The sequence below is a fragment of the Tyto alba genome, unplaced genomic scaffold (genome assembly GCF_018691265.1).
Source record: "Tyto alba isolate M040663 unplaced genomic scaffold, T.alba_DEE_v4.0 Super-Scaffold_1000006, whole genome shotgun sequence".
Taxonomy (NCBI): Eukaryota; Metazoa; Chordata; class Aves; order Strigiformes; family Tytonidae; genus Tyto; species Tyto alba.
Genome location: NW_024881272.1, coordinates 14,671,644 through 14,690,326, shown reverse-complemented (window position 1 = coordinate 14,690,326; position 18,683 = coordinate 14,671,644). Strand labels below are relative to the sequence as shown.

The 18,683-nt window shown below is 38.0% G+C and overlaps 2 protein-coding genes across 9 annotated transcripts in view; one reads left to right on the top strand and one right to left on the bottom strand.

Annotated features, from left to right (window-relative positions):
* The window catches only part of FRRS1 (ferric chelate reductase 1), a 33,649-nt gene that overhangs the window by 8,602 nt on the left and 6,364 nt on the right, over positions 1 to 18,683 (bottom strand). For 2 of the 7 annotated variants that reach the window (XM_042806959.1, XM_042806978.1), the window contains exons 1-11: positions 12,149 to 12,191; positions 11,723 to 11,819; positions 6,763 to 6,958; positions 6,400 to 6,536; positions 5,050 to 5,144; positions 4,254 to 4,404; positions 3,255 to 3,434; positions 2,255 to 2,353; positions 1,594 to 1,741; positions 923 to 1,039; positions 7 to 122 (exon numbers count right to left, since the gene is read on the bottom strand). In XM_042806959.1, the coding sequence (XP_042662893.1) occupies positions 7 to 122; positions 923 to 1,039; positions 1,594 to 1,741; positions 2,255 to 2,353; positions 3,255 to 3,434; positions 4,254 to 4,404; positions 5,050 to 5,144; positions 6,400 to 6,536; positions 6,763 to 6,958; positions 11,723 to 11,819; positions 12,149 to 12,186 (1,374 nt within the window). In that variant the 5' untranslated portion in view covers positions 12,187 to 12,191. The other 5 variants (XM_033000484.2, XM_042806992.1, XM_033000482.2 and 2 more) reach the window with 5 other exon arrangements.
* AGL (amylo-alpha-1, 6-glucosidase, 4-alpha-glucanotransferase) overlaps positions 14,939 to 18,683 on the top strand; it is a 49,444-nt gene continuing 45,699 nt past the window's right edge. Inside the window, exon 1 of one of the 2 annotated variants that reach the window (XM_033000478.2) lies at positions 14,939 to 15,019. The gene's annotated coding sequence lies outside the window, so the exon portion shown is untranslated. The remainder of the gene's footprint in view (positions 15,020 to 18,683) is intronic. The other variant, XM_033000480.2, reaches the window with a different exon arrangement.

The following is an 18,683-nucleotide window of genomic DNA, read 5'->3' as shown; positions in this document are numbered from 1 at the left end:
GCCCACCTGAAACCACATCTCCTTTCCAAACAGGAATGAATGAGACCAAACAGGTTTGAAGAATCGTGCAACAATAACACCAATACTAACTGCAGTAATCCAAGCAACAAACATGAGAGCTCCTGAAAATTGAAAAAATACAAGCTAAACATGAATAATTTAGACACATATGAATACAGCTCCAAAGACTGTGTAATAGTTTAGTCCGTATGCATATGGTCAGAATTTACCAGTGATAAGTTTTTAAACACCTGGTTCAGACTAAAACTTTACAGCATTTATCTTCCTAGAGTGCAGAAATATCCATTTAAAAGATAATCATACTATGTCCACACAGCACAACAGAGCAGCTCTGGCTATTGCACATTTCATATGCGCCAGTACAGTCAGTACATTCTGGTGAGAGATGCTGTTCTGTCACCAACTGAGACATCAGAGGATGAAAAGGAATTTCTTAAAATTTTTTTAACAAAGAATGAGTGATGGTTCTCTCATAGGCCTGATTTAAAGTCCAGTACTGTGAGAGGAAAAAAAAAATTCTCAGTAACTTCAATGGTTCTGGACTGTCAGTTGTGGGGTTTCTCATTTCAAATAGAATTAAACCAGTAATGCAACTAGACCAAATCAAACCAGAGAGAAAAGGACGTAAATAGGAACAAGTCCTAATTATAAATTTAAGAGAAAAGGCAAATGCAGGTTCATTTTTCGGGGAAAAGAATCATATAACTGTTACTGAAATGAAAAAGGATTAATAACTTTACTCTGTTTTCACTGTCTCAAATCTTGCTAGGCAAGAGTATATATATAACATGAGTGCCAGAAAGACAAGAGGAAACACCTACTCTGCAGTAATGGGGAAAAGTTAACTCTCCCGTCTCAGCAAGTCTAGAACTAGAAAACAAAACTAGAAGTTGCAGCTTACCATGAGCCTTGATAAGTCGTGGGGACCGGGAACCTCCAATATCCTGAGGAAGGCCTGTGACATTGTATATTCCACTGGTGATCAGAGGTTGACGATGATGCTTATATATGATTCCACCTAAGCAGTGACAAAAAGTTTTATTTATGGCCAATGAAAGCCACTGCTCCTGTAAGTGTGCCTGCTCCTTATCTATGAATGCAATCCCTGTTGTGACTACCAGGCATACTCATACAAACTAAATTTCCAATGGACAATATGATAAGGACTTAAGATGTCATCTAAATTGTCTTTCATACTTAATGTACAAGAACCAACTCACACCTCTTCAGAAAACAGCTTTCTGTAGAATGGGGCAGACATGAAACACAAGACATGAATAATAATTCCCTTTGATGCTAGTCTCCATTTTGAAAAGATGTGCCCAGACACAAAGAAACTACCAGTTTCTAGCATGAAGTGGGCATACAACGCACATATATGTGTAAGTTTACTATAGCTTCCAAAAGAAAACCCACGATCCAGAAAGGTAGTAAAGATGACTAAACTAAGTGCCTCAAACTTGGAAGCGTTAGTTCAAATACTGATTCTCAGATAAACTATATTTTACATAAGGGTTACTAACTCATTTAGAGCTGTTCAAAGAAAAGCAACCATATGTAAGTTAAGTTTACCTTCACTAGCTTCCCCATCTGCCAGAAAGATGTAGTAATTGGCATCCAGATTAAATCTCCCTTTGTGAGCAGGAAAACGAATACTCCTTCTGAAAGAACACTGAAGAACACCATCCACAAGCCTCCATGACACATCTTCAAGGGCATTCTGTGAAACAGGAGACATTTAACACTCAGTCTTTTCAGACTGGAAAAGTAATTGGCTTAAGAATAAGCCTGCAAAAGACAAGTGTCACTGGTGCACAAGCAAGAACAGCAATGATCAGGGTGGGAGGGGGGAAGTAAAATCTCTTGCTTACCACCTTAGAAGGTATGTCACTAAGTCAACACTGCAGCATAAGGGTTGGACTTATTACCACTAATTTTTCCAGCTCATAACAACAATCTCACCTTCCCTTCCCACCTTTAATCCATGATGTATGGATTGCAACTGCAGCCCTAGCAAAGGGACAGAGTAATAATGGGCACAAAAGTTCCTCGATAGAGTAAGATCCCACCACATGATTTATTATTAAAAAATAAATTTAGACTTCTAAAGATAACATTTACTAGTAAGTTAAGAGCCCAACCAATCTCACCTTAAACTGTTATGGACTCACCTATTTACTTCATTACTTCAAACCTACATTTGTGGGAGTGTCTTAGTAGTTTTCAAATGTACCTCTGAATCCAAAACAGGAGGACTTCGCCCCTTCAGACAGGCAGTGCTTACACGAACGCGGTGATTCTCATTAACACACAGATACGCATCATCACCACCCTGGAGAGTTTAATAGAAAAAAGGTATTTATAGACCAATAAAAACCACTACTGGCAGTCTCCAAAAGCTCTTTGATTTAATATATGCAACAAGACCCAAGACAGATTTCTCTAGTTGTCAAGCTATTATTTCCCAGCTTTCAAATACTTCAGTATTACAGAGGAACAACATTAAGTCAAAGATGGCATGTAGTAAGTCACATTACAATTTACACTCCCCCCCTTCTCAGGATAACAACCATATTATCAAGAGTTTCTTTAATCATTTAGAATTTACTGAATTAGCAAGACAAGACAGAGATGGACATTGATATTAATTAAAAACCCTCTTCAGTGAAAAGTGTCTTTACAACTATGAGGAAAACCAAAAGTATTGTTAAGAACCAAGTGTTCTTGCATGAGGGACATTAATATAATCAGCACCTCCTTTGTGCAGCGGTTAGTTTAAGGATTATGCATCTGTCAACAGCATCGTCCCTTCACTTGAATACCAATTAGAAAAAAGGATCTCTAAACACTTCTTAAGATTGAATGGAGTCACTCCTGTACAAACAATAATGAAATGCAAATGATTTTCAGAAAGCATATCAACTCAGCTTCTGACAGATGAGGGGTTTTGGCTAGGTAACAAAGAAAGACAGATCTAACCAGGAATTCCAGTCAGCTAGAGTGTAATCAGATAGGTTGGATACTATTAAGACAAGGAAATTCCACTGCAAATGGTCAGTCCTAGCTAAAACTGAATATCTACCTATAAAAGGCAACCTTTGAGCACTATAGGAGGGAAGTTACTTTGTGTGACATCTAGCAGCATTTCAGTTTTCTATGTGCATGTTTTGCTAGACTACAATTCAAAGTTTACTAAGATCACAAAAGCAACTAGAGTGAAATAGGACACTCACCATCCACTGGTCATGGGACAATGCAAATGCTAAATATCCTTCACTTGGACCACTCATTTCAATAAATACTGAACTCTTTTCTTGTTGGAAGGATAGAAAAAAACAGGAAGCGCTTTCAGGATCACAGTTTGAAGGGTTCCTAACGCAGAACTTCGTACTTCCACAACCTGATGCATTAAACTAGACAATTAAGCAAACAAACGAGTCATAAGCAATGAGATGTTCCCTTCTTCCTCCCCTTCTGCCCCATTCTAGAAGAAAGCCTATAAGGAACGGCAAAAAAATGCCATGTATGTCTACATACCAATCTCTTAACCCATCCCTACTATTACCCCAGGACTGGTAGATAAAATGATGAGTTCCAAGCTGTATTTTTACTCAAGTTGCATTTTCACTTGAAAGACATTGTAATAGAATAAATTTGAAAAGAAAGTTAAAAACTTCAGAGAGACTTCCTTTGGTTTAATCTTTAGAGACATAATATCAGCTGTAGGATGAAGGAGAAAAGAAGGAAAGGCCAGCTTTTCATTTCCTTTTTAAAGTAGGAACTCCACTGATACACAGTGAGAAAATAGTTGGATTAAAAGTCACACTTATTCTGGATCAAATAGTGATGCTTGCTCAATCCAGTCAAGAATCAGTAGTGGAAGTCAATAATGCAGATGAACCCAGAGAATGAAGTTTCTGAGCCTGCAGTTACTAAACAGGAAGTTATTAGTCAAGACCAGAGCAAGTCTTTTCCCACCTCTCCTCCCAGTTACATGTAATATTTTCTGTCTATTAAGTTCTAAATGTTCTGTCAACCTTCTGACCCGTGTGTGGTGTGACAACATTTAACCCACACAAGAGTATAGCTGTCTATGGTCTTAGTCTCTCATATCCAACATACTCATCCATCATCTCTTCCTTTTTGTCAATAAGCTGTATCAATGTGATTTCATTAAATTCCACTGACTACAAGCATTAAAAACAACATGATTTAGGTTTATAATTACTTACTGGCCTTGATAAGTATGAAATTGGGTGTGAAGTTGACATTGCCTCTGATGTTGAATGCAAGGGTGTTGTTGGGGACAGTGCATTAGGCTGAGAAACAATGGGACCAGGAATCTTCACCCAGAAAGTCTTGTATTTCTTCACAACTGTGGCTCTTAAAAACACAACACACATAGTCATCAGTGTATACATCAACAGCTGACTGTTACTTAAAAAAAAACAGGAAGAAGGAAAAGCTTCTTTACTTATTTGTAAATCCCCCATCTTTATGCATACCTCTACCATTTCACAGATTTAAGTAGGAAAATATCTGAAATCTCAGTGGAACAAAAATTGTAAAATATACTGCATGCTCTACTGGATATAACATTCATATCTGTGTCACAGATTACAGCTTCAGGGAAGAGTTGCATAGTTTTTATCCGTCAGTTCCCAAAAAGCTAGTAGTATAACAGGAGATTATATGTACCATTTTGTTAGGTACAAGCACAGAAAAAGATTCTTAACACTGTATATTACAGGCATAAGAAGTGATTGGGTAACTAGAAATACTAAAGAAACTGGTCTCCAAATTCCCTTCTACTCTCCTCACGAAAATCAAAACAATTATGTCCAAGCTTTCCCTAAAGAACAAGTGTCTGTATTAACATAGACTCCGCAGTGAGCAAAAGGTGTTGACTTTTCAGGCCATTAGTGCAAGGATAATTTTCAGTTGCTGGCCAATATCTGACACAGACAATGGTACAGGTGCACCTTATTTTCATTTTAATAAACTAGAAGTAATACTAGATTTACTTACAGAAACTGTACATGTTTTGGTGCATTTCCAGAAGCAATCCAATAAACTTTTATGTACTTCTTTTTAGCTTTACTTGTGTGACTGACAGCTGAATTCTGAAAATACACACACATACCAAGAATTAGACAGTGAATGTTCACTAAGATTTCAGCTAACACGGTCATCACAGGCTGCTGCTAAATCCCAAACAGCCACTGCACAGACGAAGTGCAACTGGCTTTTCCACATGATCCCAAGTCACCATCAACCCAGATGAAATCTACCACTGAATTTTATGCATACTAACAAACTTTAAGGCTAAAAGGAACAACTAGAGGTCTTTCAATCCAGAAGACTCCAGTGATGAGACAGGTCCCCACAGCATTTATGCAGAAATGGTGTGGTAACACTCCATTTTTTATAGTAAGATAATGCTCCATTTGTTGATAGTAAGAGCATGAAGGGACAGTGCAATGACTGTACAGAGAGGACAGAACTAGTATTCCAGAGGACAAAAACCAGAAGCAGTCTTGGGGTCAGACAGCTATTTGCACAGGATAAACATATCAGACACAGCACTGAACTAAGTCCTCTGAGCACAGAGGATGCAATCCAGACATCCCCATGGCTTTACAGCATTGATGAATGCATTAATTGGATGCCACTGGGTGGCAGATGGTAGAAGTGGAAAGAAAAAAAAAAAAAAAAAAAATCACATCTAGGTAGCTTGAGAACTTGGTCCACACCAGCTCAGATGACACTCTACATGTTCATAAAGTTCACTGAGGATTGATGAAACACTAGTCAGAGTTCACATCTCTTGCACATGAGGCAGAATCAATTTATCTAAAATGGATATTGAAGACTGATCTAACCTGTTACTAAGAAGGCTCCGTTAACAGTAACTGACAGAGCAGCAGTGCTAAAGATAGTAACCTATTCTAGTGTTTGTTTACAATAACTGCCCTAAACTTTCCTTGCTGTAAGACATTTTCTCTGTCCTAACAAGAATGGAAAATGATTGATAACTCTCCTCTTCGAAGCAAATAAAGCATGCCCTCCTCTTTTTAATATTAAGTACAATAACCAGGAATATCCTACATTCACTGTGCACAAGTAAAAATTATGTTAGGAATGATGCAACTTCCTGCAGCAGTCAATAGTCTTTGATCACCAGGATAGTTTAAATGGCTTGTAAGAATAGTCTGACAAAGTTGCAGTGAGCCATGCCTCTATACTGCACGTCGGACCAATTTCCTGAGAGACTAACTGAGCTCAAAGGTTACACAGCTTGGCTCTGTCCTGTTACAGACATGGTCTAGTACAAACACCTCAGTGTCTGACACCCCACTTTAAGACACCAGACTATACCTTGGTGTGGCCACATGTCAGAAGCTGAGAAAGTCTCCTGTCAACTAACATGAAAGAACCAACTGGAGGGTTATCCAGGTGTTCTGCATCCCGGGCTTGAATGAAAAATCCTTCAAAATCTGGTCCAGACAGATGAACTGAAGCAAGAAGAAAATAAAAGGAAGCTGAAATACTCTCCAGAAGAAGAATGAAATATTTCAACAATGACCACTGAAAGTTCATTTTACAAGTACTGAATGACTGCTAAATAGATCACGTGAACCAGATTCACCTGCTTAGATAGATCTAGTATAGCTGAGTAAAGACATGCTACAACACAAAGAAACAGTAAATTAAGCTTTTCAGCTATAACTGACACAATACCTTCTATGCTGTCCCCTGGTTTAAATTCAGTCCCATTCACTGTAATGGTATGCTCAGGTGACGGCTGTGGAAAGCCACCATGACAGGGCATCATACTAGTACAGGCTTCTCTTATTTTTCCACTTGAATAGCCATCCACAGATGCATAGAAGCAAATAAGCATCCAAACAGGTAAAGCAAGGTCAGGCAGCTCCATCTATATAAATTAAGAGTTACAGGCAATTAAATACAATAAACATTTACATTTCAGGTCACCAATTATCTTTAGAGGAATCAGTTGAATACTAAAACTTTAAAATAAAAGCATGCATGAGAAGACACCATTCCCAGCTGCAGAAGCTAAAAGGAATGTGTGCTTCTGATAACTGCCAGACTTTGCAAGAATGTTGACAGTTAAGTTTCAGGCCAACAAGAGTACAGATAGTAGATGGATCCCTCCATCCTCTGAGTTGATTACTTCTCTAGGTGCATTTTGACATAACTTTTAAAATTCTTTTGCTTACACCTTTCTCTCTCTCAAAAAAAAAAAAATCCAAATTCCTTAAGCATCTGAACAGGACAGATGGATCTTAAAACATGTTTCATTGATGTATAAAGGTCCACAGTACTGAGGAACTACACAGCTAGTATGAAGTCCACTCTTTTATTAATCATAGCTCCAAATTGTGCATCATTGCAGACTGCCTTTTGTTTCCACAACTCGTGTCTAATTCTTCACATGACAAATAACTCCCAGGTAACACGTTCTTCTTTCTTCAGGGAAACAAAAGTTGCCAAATGTCAGAAATAGATTTTATACGTGCAAAAGAGTGACAATTTGGTATGAAGACTTAGACAAAGAAATGTGTATGTTTGCTGCAGACAAGCATAAGACTTTTTCTTTGAACTCTTCCTTTTGAATTTTGGACCTCCAGACAATTAGTCAAACAATATAATTGCTTGTCACACTCTTGTTAAGGGAACAGTCAGTATATGCATGAAAAATATGTGGGGTAGTAGGACCAAAGAGCCTCAAACAGTTGTATGAACCCCTAATCCTGGCATTCATCATATAATGTTTTGCTCTGACACAATACTGTTTTCAAAAAAGCTGTGGTAAATGTTTTGTTACCCAGCAGCATGCAGGGTTTACAGTTGTATTACTGTTAACAGAACACCTTAGCCAACCAGAAAAAGCATTTGCCTGTCCAAAAGGCCAGGAAAATAGAGAAACTTCCTTTCAGTCCTTAGGCACAAGAAATGTGTTATCAGCTCTAGTAGAACATATACCAGGCAAGTAGGTCTGCCTTCTGGAAGAGCCATGTCCATTTTGCACCAAGTGATAAGAAATATCAGGTTATAAAGTTCCCTGACAGCATGCATGGACACAAAGATAAGAAAGGCACACAACCGTGTCAGACTGAACTCTGATACCTAAAAAGCAGTCAAATGAAGACAAAGCACGTCATTAGTCTTGCACACACTTTGTAAGAGCCATCAGTATTAACTTTCCAAAAGTTCTCATCCACAATATCCAGGGCAATGTTACATTTGTACTTCAACATAAGAACCCCTCAGCATCTTTGCACCAGTAAATTGGAAAAATAAGTCAGAGAGGAGAAGGGGTTACACTTACATTTCATAAACTGGAAAAAACCAACCAAACAAACAAAAAAAAAAAAAAAAAATCAAACAACAAAACCAACATGCAACTCCTCCAAATATTCAAGATAACATTATGATAATATCTTTAACTTCTAGTTAAAGAAAGCTCTTCCAATACTTCTCCAAACTGTCACAAATCTACATGACATGATTTTATTCATAAGGAAGCCAAAAACTGAGGTTCAGTACAATGGTGGCAATAAAGCAGCTTTTACATGTACTAGTGAAATCTTCAAAACAATTTGCTGTCAGAAGAGATAAAACAGCATACTACAGAGACAAGAAAAAGTTAGTATTCCAGTTTAAGTAGCAGAGGATGTGGTAGAGATTTAAAATAAAACAAGAAATATTCTTTGGCAGACTCAACTGACTCAGAAGAAAAAGAATAAGAAGCAGAGATGAAGAGAATGAGAGAGACCAAAATCTGAAAGAAGTACTGTACTGAAGAGCAATTTTTTAAAAAAATTACTTTTTAAACAGGGTTAACTGTAGATAAGCAATCTTCTCAATGAATGTTCAACAATAAGGGCTAGATCCTATAAAGAATAGTAATTTCCATATTAAAATTTAGCCTTCCTCAAACACTCAGTTGCCTTGAGAAGTCCCTTTCCTCCTTTAATCTGGAAATACATTGTGGCAGTCTATGTTCTCCACTTACACAACAAAAGAGGCAGAGGGAAGATGGGAAACTTTTATAACACCACCAATCATTCTGTGGTTAATGATTCATTTTGTATTTTTAGAAAATATCTCCTAAAGCATTACTGAAGACAAAACAGCACAATAGGTAAACATTCAAGAGAAGTCAAGCGTTAAGAAATTATTCCCTAATTTCAGATTAAAGAACTCTGGACTTTAATGCAAATACCATAGTAAAACCTTTTTCATAACACAGTAGAACTTCCTATTTAAAACCATAGTTTGGAATAGCCAAAAATAGAAATTTACAATCACTCATCTGCTGCCCCTAATTCAGCTAGGAACTCACTGTGCCTCCTTACACCCCTCTCCAACACACACACACACTCTTGGCCTTCAGTCAAGTCTTGTTCAAAACAAGCCTCACACTAATCATAATGAGCAAGGAAGACAAGGACACAAAATCTGAATATACGGGAAGGAAAAGGGGAAATCCAAAAGATGTCCAGAACTTCCTCGTATAAGCAGGTTATGTCTCCTTTAGCTCTAAAAAACTACCTGTTACAAGATCTTGAAACAGTATGTCATGCCCACATGAATATGACAGTCTGGCCAAGGGAAAGAAAAAGTGAGTTAGTCTGGAAAGCTGAGTACATATCATTAGTAGTTAAAAAATGAGCAAGGTTTTTAAAAAAAAAAAAAACAACCAAACAAACAAAAAACCCCTAAGAAATATATCTAGTTAGACTAATGAACCAGCAATAAGCACTTCTGAGAAGGAACAAGAAAAAGTATCTTCATACTCAGGCTGATGATTGATAAGCAATTATATTTATCCTCAGCCAAGTATTTGCACAATAGATATCTGCTTTGCTAAACAAAACAAAACAAAAAAAAAAAAAAAAAAACACAAGAACCAAAGTCAGACACTAAAAAGCAACAAGTCACTCATATAAAACAGTCACCTCTTCTTCTGTAAGACTACATGGTTTTCTCTTTTCTCTGATTGGAGTTCTGTAGCCACGATATCATTATGTCACTCCCAGCGATTTTCTCAGGAATGACTACATTTTTAGACACTTAGCATGTCACATATACCACAATGCAGAACAGTTATTTAGAATTAGTGGAGTAAATAGCTTTAAAATTTTAACTGTTCACATACAGAGGTAAAGGAATCAAGGCTTCTAATAAGTGAACATACAATAAACTGTGGAATATGCAACTTTTTTCTGATATTCCTCTTTGCAGCAAAAACATAGGAAGAAAACTAAATATCACAATACATAAGTACAATCCCAAACAAAAATTGTTAGGATTAAAGGCATGGAAAGGATTGTTACAGAGAGGTTAGGTTCAGGAAAGCTGAAGTGTCATATGTGAATCATGCTTAACCTCACCACAAAAGAATAAATGCCTTTTAAAGAATAAAGTAAAAAGAAAAACAGTTCTCCACCTGTAAAAAGAAGGACCCAAGAGCGATCAAAGCCATCACATCTTACAGAACTGTTGCTCACTCTGTTATTCTACTCCTTCCAGAAACGTGTCTGAATTAAAAAAAGTTAATTTGCATTCTAACAAAGATGAATCAGCAGATCTCTGCAAGATTGTCATTTCTAGATAAGAACAACATAACAAGCTGCATCAAAACTTTAAATCACCAAGTATCACAGCTACAGCTGGATTCAAAATGAGAATCTATGTCAACTCAAGTTTTCAGGTATGTAAGCTGTGAAACAGGCTGTTATTATCTATAGCATTTGAAAATGCTCTCAGTTTCAAGTATAATTTCTGACAAATTGTAGATTGGTCCTTCTTGATAGATTTTGTTTGCAAGTTGTATTAAGCAGCTTTGGCCATAGTGGTTTATTTATAACCCATTGAAATACAACAGCTCATTGGTGACAGGATACAAATTAGCAATCAAGTTCCCCGTACTAAAGAGGAATAGGAATAATTGACTTCAGGACAGAAGCATAATGATGTTAAAAAAAAAAAAAAAAAAAAAACAAACAAACGTAAAAGCTAATTCCTGTAGCATTTTTCAACTGGCAATTCTCCAATGTTTTTGCTAATTTACTGTCATTTGAACAACGTGGAAGAATAACAGGGAGTTTAAGGATTTCTGCACTATCCAGTGTCTTGTTTTCCAAGATAAATGCATTACACCAAAATGCTTGTGTTAACCAAGGGCCTAAGCACACATACAATCTCGTTCCTCTATCCTGCCTGTGTGCCAGCTGCACACCACGCGGTGGTACGTATCAATAAGTGCCCCAGTCAAGGTTACAAGGATGTGCTACAGAGCATACTAGCTCTACAGTCAGAACACAATCATACAGCATTGATTGTCGATTTTACACAGTCTCTTCCTATAGACATACTTTTCAATATGTTGTATGTGACCAAAGAGAGCATAAGATCCTGGACTCCTTTCTCTACAGATATAGATGCTAGCACATACCACACCACTGCAGGATAAGACAGTTATTCAAATCACTGTGTTTCATACCTTTATTTAGAATGGAAAAAAATACTTCAATACTCATTAGTTTGAAGAATGACTGCAAATTTGTTATTCCCTCCCTACCTAAATCTTCAGATTAATACATAACTCACACCCCCAGCAGGAAAGAAAGCTTAAGAACAAGTTTGTTCGAAGAAACCTCATCCTTACCTGTAATTCTAATGGCGTTTCAAATATCATCTCACTCTTGAGGTGGAGGGCGGGAAGGAGAGAATTGTGTACTTGAAGCCATTTACAATACAGCTCTCTAATTAATAGAAAGCCAAATACGGAGTGACAGTCATCTTATCATCCTTGCCTAACTTGAGCAAAATGTTTTAGAAAGTCAAGCTTTTCCAAGGAGGCAAAGTAATCAGAAAGTCAGTATTTATTCCATATGGAACTTTATCATAACTTAAAAATCAATTTCATATAAAGATTACTCAATACTAACAGCTGACTTCTAAAGTAATCCGAAATTTCAATCAAGCATTTCTTAAGCCATACTACCAAGTTATTTTATATGTTTGCTGGGCAGGTCAGAACTCAAGACAGAAATAGAGCTTTTTGTTCAAGCACCCTTTTTTGGGAACTTACATTGCATACAACCCATCAGAAATTTGGATGAAAGGCATGTAGAAAAATCAGAACAGAGGTCCCAAAGGTACTCCACTCATGGCCAGCTATTCCAACAGCAATGGGATGGAAAACAGTTATTTAAAGAGACAGCAGCTGAGAACCTACAACAGATATTCCTGAAAAAGTAAACTAGAAACAACCGTTTCAGTTATTATGAATGAAGTAGCTAGAATTCTTCATACTTATGATGGACTATGACAGGACAAGAACACCTCTGTGACAGTTCAAACATTACTGGTTAAAGGGTAAAGTAATTATATCTATGGCTTAACCTCAAGTGATTTGGCTAGCAAGACAGACTGCAAAGAGAAATATGGGTTTGCTCGTAATAATAACTACCAGCTTCTGTAAAGTTTTAATGAAATACAACTCACTTGTCTGAACATTAAGAATTTATCATCCCATTCATTCAGGAGTCATCTCCTGAATGAGAATAGAATAAGAAACTGTCGGAAAAAAATAAAAAAAAAATGAGTGCTATAATTTTAGGAGCAAATCTTGAAATGCCTGAATCAACCATACAAAATTTAGTGGGTATGTTTTCATGATATTTACTATACATGGGAATTTATGCTCCTGATTACATCTCACAGTCTTACAGTAACTGGATTTGGATAAATAGTGAGCAGTAAATTACTGCCCTCCTGCGCTGAAAAAACTCCTACAGAAACTGAAGGTTATCAACAGCTAAGAAAGCCCTGGTAGGCTAATTCCCCAAGAGCACAATGTTCACATACAAACTCAGGATCTTTTCACAAAAGTTATCTTCTTTCATCTGTTTAGCAAAACTTCATTAGCTTCAGAGTATGAAATATAAAACTAGTTCCAGAGAGGAAGAGGAGATGAGAGGAGGGGCAAGGTAAACATATTGCCAATTCAAAACTACAAAAACTATCATAACCAGAACGTTTCTCCTTAGCACCATCAGACAAGAGAGCAAGCAAAAGAGGAAAAAGCCATCTAAAGGAGAATCAGCTGTATTAACATAAAGTGTTTTTGCCACCTCTGGTTAGAAATATACTCTCACAAATCAAAGCAGACAGCCTTGGTGTCCTGGAGTCACCTTCCCTCTGAGTTCAGAAAAAGAGCTTGGATTAACTTCTGCTCATTTGAATGTGGGCATATCACAACAGTTAGACTGATCAAGGGCAGAAGACATTATGTTCACATTCACTGCAACTGATTACTTTTAAAGTACAAACACATACACCCCCCCTATGCTCACAAGGTGACAAAACATACACACCTCAGCCTCTTGGGCTTTCTACTCAGGAAAAATTAAGAGTGAACTTCAAGGTTCGTGTGTTTCAGAATTCATTTTGGTAACAGTTTAAGTGTAGATACTTACCCTACAGCCAGTCCTTCTGTTACAGTGACCAAGTTTGAGTAAAATTGCTATTGGCTTTCTAATTATAGTAAAACAATTTACATTACATTGTAGCCTCTTCTATTTCACTTGCATCTAACAGTATTAATCATACCCAGAATCAGAGGAAGTTTATCTGTAAGAAGAAACAGTACATGCACAAAAACCGAAACATTTATAAGAGCATTCTTTATGTCAGACACACAGTTTATACTGCTTCCCAAGCTAAGCCCATAAAACCCTACACTTCAGCTGAAATGCGTGAAGTCATAATGAAGCACTGACCCTGCAGCTTCCTTTGCTTTACCAGACATGCACTTGCACAGGCCTCAGATAATTACATATTAAGCAATTACTTTAATTATCTTCTGGTGCAGTTAAGAAGGAGCGAATAGGGAAAAAAAAAAAAAAAAAAGAAAAAGCCAAACCCACAACTTTTAATATCTTCTTCCTCAAAGCACAAGTTGGTGCAAACCTACAGCATGATTTTAAAGCCTGTTATGCATTTACTCTCCAAAGAGACACTTTCTTTAGAAGAAGAATAAGCTATCTTACAAATGAATAAAATAAGTTTGTCTTTTTTCCATATAGTCCACCAAGAATGAACAAGAGGCAAGGATTTTGCCCTGTTCAGTTGCTACTTTGATTATTTAACTTTCTGTCGGGCAGCTGCTCTGCATATAATCTTTAAGGCCCCAACCATGAAAACTTTTATCTGTATGAAGAACTCAAAGCTGCAGGATGACCTAAAAATGACAGTTTGTTACCCCAACAAGCAAATCCAACTACAAGATCAGCACGCTTATTGTAACGGTAACCATACAGCCGTCTCCTATGCAAATTAATAAAGAGACAAAATAAGAAAGTAATATTCTCATAACATTAAGAAACAAACAAGATACAAGAGAAAACTGGCTGGTGGGGCTTCCAGATAAAATAAGTGATAGCTTACCTTTACTCATTAAGGCAAAGCAGTCTTAAGGGTTTTCTCTAAAGCAATTCAGAAATGCTTGTATGAAAGGCAGCAGCTACAAGGTGGTTTAAAAGCTTCACCAGATCTCAATTTGCTTCGTAGCTGCTGCAGATATTTCATTAAGCACATACAGCTTTCCAAAAGCTTGAAGTATCCACACCTAGAGCACTCACTGGCGTCAGTATAAGCGCAGCGCCCCAGCTCCGCACCGCTCCGCGTAGCTCCCGCGGAAAAGGACCCACGGCGCCGGGCGGGCTGCTCCTCCCGCCTCCACCCCGGGCGCGTCCCCGCCTGCGGGGCCGGGGCCCGGCCCCTGCCCCGGCCCGGCCCGGCCTCCCGCCAGCTCAGGCGGCCCAGGAGAAGGGCGGGGCGGGCGGGGCGGGCGGGGCGTGGAGCGGTCCCGGGCCCTGCCCTGCCCAGCCCTGCCCTGGCCGCGGCTGCGCCCGGACACACGCGAAAAGACCCTTCGAGAAGGGTGCCGTGCTCTCCCGTAAGTCGCTGCCCCTATGAATCCCCAAAAGAACCGGGGCCCTGGGAAGTGTGTTAAGGGCACGTTGTTTCTTTGCAGTCTCCAGACGTTGGCGGTGTTGACGACGTCACCAGTGTCTGGAAACTGTCTGGTTTTCCAACTAGAGTCTTGCCCCGTGGGTTTTACTGAGAGGTTGTTTCGTAAAAGCTTGCAGAGCTCATTCGTGGTGCTATTCGTACGCCTAAAGGTGTTCACATGTGCAGGGTTGTAAATCAGGTTTTCCTTATCAAGAAAGCAAATAAATACTGGCTATAACGGGGGGGGGGGGGGGGGGGGGGGGGGTGGGGGGGGGGGGGGGGGGGGGGGGGGGGGGGGGGGGGGGGGGGGGGGGGGGGGGGGGGGGGGGGGGGGGCAGAAACTGCAGTTACTTACACAAGCTTCATTGAGTGCTGCTTTTCTTTGTTTTATTTTAAGTCCTCAATTGCTTGCAAATCAAAGCAGCACAAAAAGACAATTATTTAATAAAAATCCAACAGGAATTTTGTTCTCTGACAGAATAGAAATACTGTGTTTTGCTAGCAAATACATTGACTAAAGAGCTCTGGTAATTCAGTTGCTTATTAGTAGGTCTGAGCAGTTCTAGTGATTTCAATGCTATTAATTTAGTCCTTTTTTTTTTTAAAAAAAAAAAAAAAAAAAAAGTACTTAACAGTATATAGCAGACTTGCAAATGCCCTGACAGTGGTCTGCTGTTCTCTCAAGTTGCTATAAAAGCAGCATTAACCTTAGAGGTACTCTGTAATAGCATATTATAAGATGTATTTAATGTGAAAAACACTAATGAACTCGCCTAATGAAACAAATGATTTGTCTGTTACACTTGTATTATCTTGCTCATGGAAGTCACCGGGAAGCTGACATCTCAGTAAGTGTACAGCAACTGAAGAAGCATAATGCATAATCAATAGCTTAAAATTAAATATGGAAATGTCTCCCTACTTGTGGGGAAAACAAAAATCCATTTACAACAGCCATTCATAAAGCGCCCAAAATATGAAAGAGTTTGATAAACTTGTAAGCCCAAATACACACATGCTTTATTAAGTGTGTGTTTCTAATTAATTTATGCTAGTAAACCCAGCTTTTTTTGCAGCTCTATTATCAGTATGACAAATACTAACATAAGCACGTTTACAGTATGAAAACTCTAGTGACTACAGTGACCAATATTCTTGACAATATTTAGGTTCGTAACTTCCATGGATTATAGTGGAATCCAAATATTTTTAAGATACTATTTTAGGGTCTTGGTTCATTGACAGAGTGGGGTGTATATGTCTGAAACATTGCTATACAAAAAAGATGTGCACAGGCTGGAGAGGGTCCAGAGGAGGGCCACAAAGACGATCTAGCAACTGGAAAGCTGCAATGTGAGGAGAGGCGGAGAGATTCGGATTTGTTCAGCCTTGAGAAGACTTAGGGTAGACCTCATCACCATGTTCCAGTATTTAAATGCTGGCTACAGAGAAGATGGAGACTCCCTTTTTACCAGGTGGCACGTGGAAAAGAGGAGGGGTAATGGGTACACGTTACTCCTGGAGAGATTCCAGTTGGACACAGAAGGAAAATTTTTCACAATGAGAACAATCAGCCCCTGGAGTAATCTCCTCAGGGACGTGGTGGGTTCTCCAACATTGGACACTTCTAAGATTCAGCTGGACAGGTGCTGGTCAGTCTTGTCTAGACCATGCTTTTGTCAAGAAAGGTTGGACCAGAAGATCCTTGAGGTCTCTTCCAACCTGAAATTCTATGATTGTTATAAATATAAGAATATATGGTAGTAATTTTCTCATTAAGACCCACAAAGAGGGATAAAAATGCGAGTCCTGTTGGAAACTAATCAGAGTTTAAGAAAAAAATTAATTTATCTGTGAAAGGTAAAGTGAGTAAGAGAGGGAATATTTTTTGCTTCTCATTTTATAGCTTCTCTTATTTCAGAAGGTGTTAGCTATTGCCAGCGAGCTATAAGGCAAGAAAACCAGAAAAACACCAAGAGAATAATTTAAAAACAATTACTCTCCAACTACTGAGTACAAGTACCCATACTTCTCCTGCATAGGCAATCATCAATCTGTCTGGAAGGACTCTTTTCAAACGTACTAGTCTCCTTAAATAAAAAAGAGGGCTAGGGGTTGGTTTTTAATCTTCCTGCAAGCCTGAAGAGAGATAAAGTCATGTAATCTACTATTGAACCGTGTCAGTGGATGACATGTCAAGTGGCAAATGAACAATGTAACATCTAATATGAAAAGAAACTGATTACTTTTTTTGCAGTTTGTTACAGGACCTCAGAGAAGTAAGTGAAAGCTTATAATTTTGAAAGCAACAGCAATTTCATAAAGGAGATTTCATGCTGAGTATATAAAGGGGCATTTCTGTTGCTTAAGAACTTAAGAAACAATTAAGTAAAATACATATAATTTGGAAATTAAATATTTTGCAGCCCAAGGCATATACTGATAGCTATGCTATTTTTTAAGCCCAGAGTAATATGGAAAACAATAAGCCATTGACGCTAGATCTGAAGAGAAGCCATGTTATTATGTGGTTCCTTGTAATCACTTTTCCTGTTAGGTATTAAGCTAACTGTCCAGCAAAGCTGTGGTACTTCAGAAGGTCAACCCTTGCTCAAGTTTCATATATATGCGCACTAGGCAAATGGTTTCTCTGTGTTAATGGCAAGATTATCACAGTAAAACATCGCTTGAGTTCAAATCAAGTGATGTGCAAAAAGGCTTCATCCCTATCAGATTGTTTTGATGATGGATAACTGGATCTAAGAAGTTTTTGTTACTATTGTTTTCTATTTTGATATATTGACATGTGTTTGAAAAAGTGCGTTTAGATTTAGCCGAATACATGCAGGATACTAGTCTTCCTGTGAAGATAACAGTCCTCACACATGTATTTATTCACCTCCCTCTTGTGTTTCCTACACTTACAAGACTAGACTTAAGCATTTTTCAAGATTTTCAGCGTTATTGTCTTGGCTAAATATGTATTAGGGAAATAACAACAATAATATTATCTTAGTAGGAAGAATTTTTCCTACCAAAGCAATTTGCATATGCTTTTTTTTATCATAGAGAGGAGAATGTTGAGTCATTGAAACAGTCCTCACCATCTAAAGGAAATAAATTGTGATAAAAGTTGCAATGTAGGATGACATATTTTTCTCCAGCATTAATTAATTCTTTTCCCTTGAGCTTTGGCAGTGTTTCATACTTAATCTGTTTTACCAACTGACTTACTGTTAACCTACAAACTAAACGTATTGCACTAACCTCCAGAAGTATCTTTTTTATGTATGCTTCTCTTTGGTCTTTATTCTTCTCTACTGATCAACCCTTTCTACTTTCACTATTTTAAAATTTTTATATCACACATAAAAATTCACACTTGGAAACGTATTTATATGAAAATACTTGTTTACCTAGAAGTAAAAGAAAAACGTGTCAATTACACTAACTAGCCACCTGGTGGCACTAGCCACTAAGTAAAATAAGTTTTCCACTCCTCACTACACAGAAACATTCTTTTTGTATCTCTATTCTGACACATCAACATCTGAAGTACATACACAATAGCTTTCTACCAATATGTGTATCGACTTACTTCAAGAGGC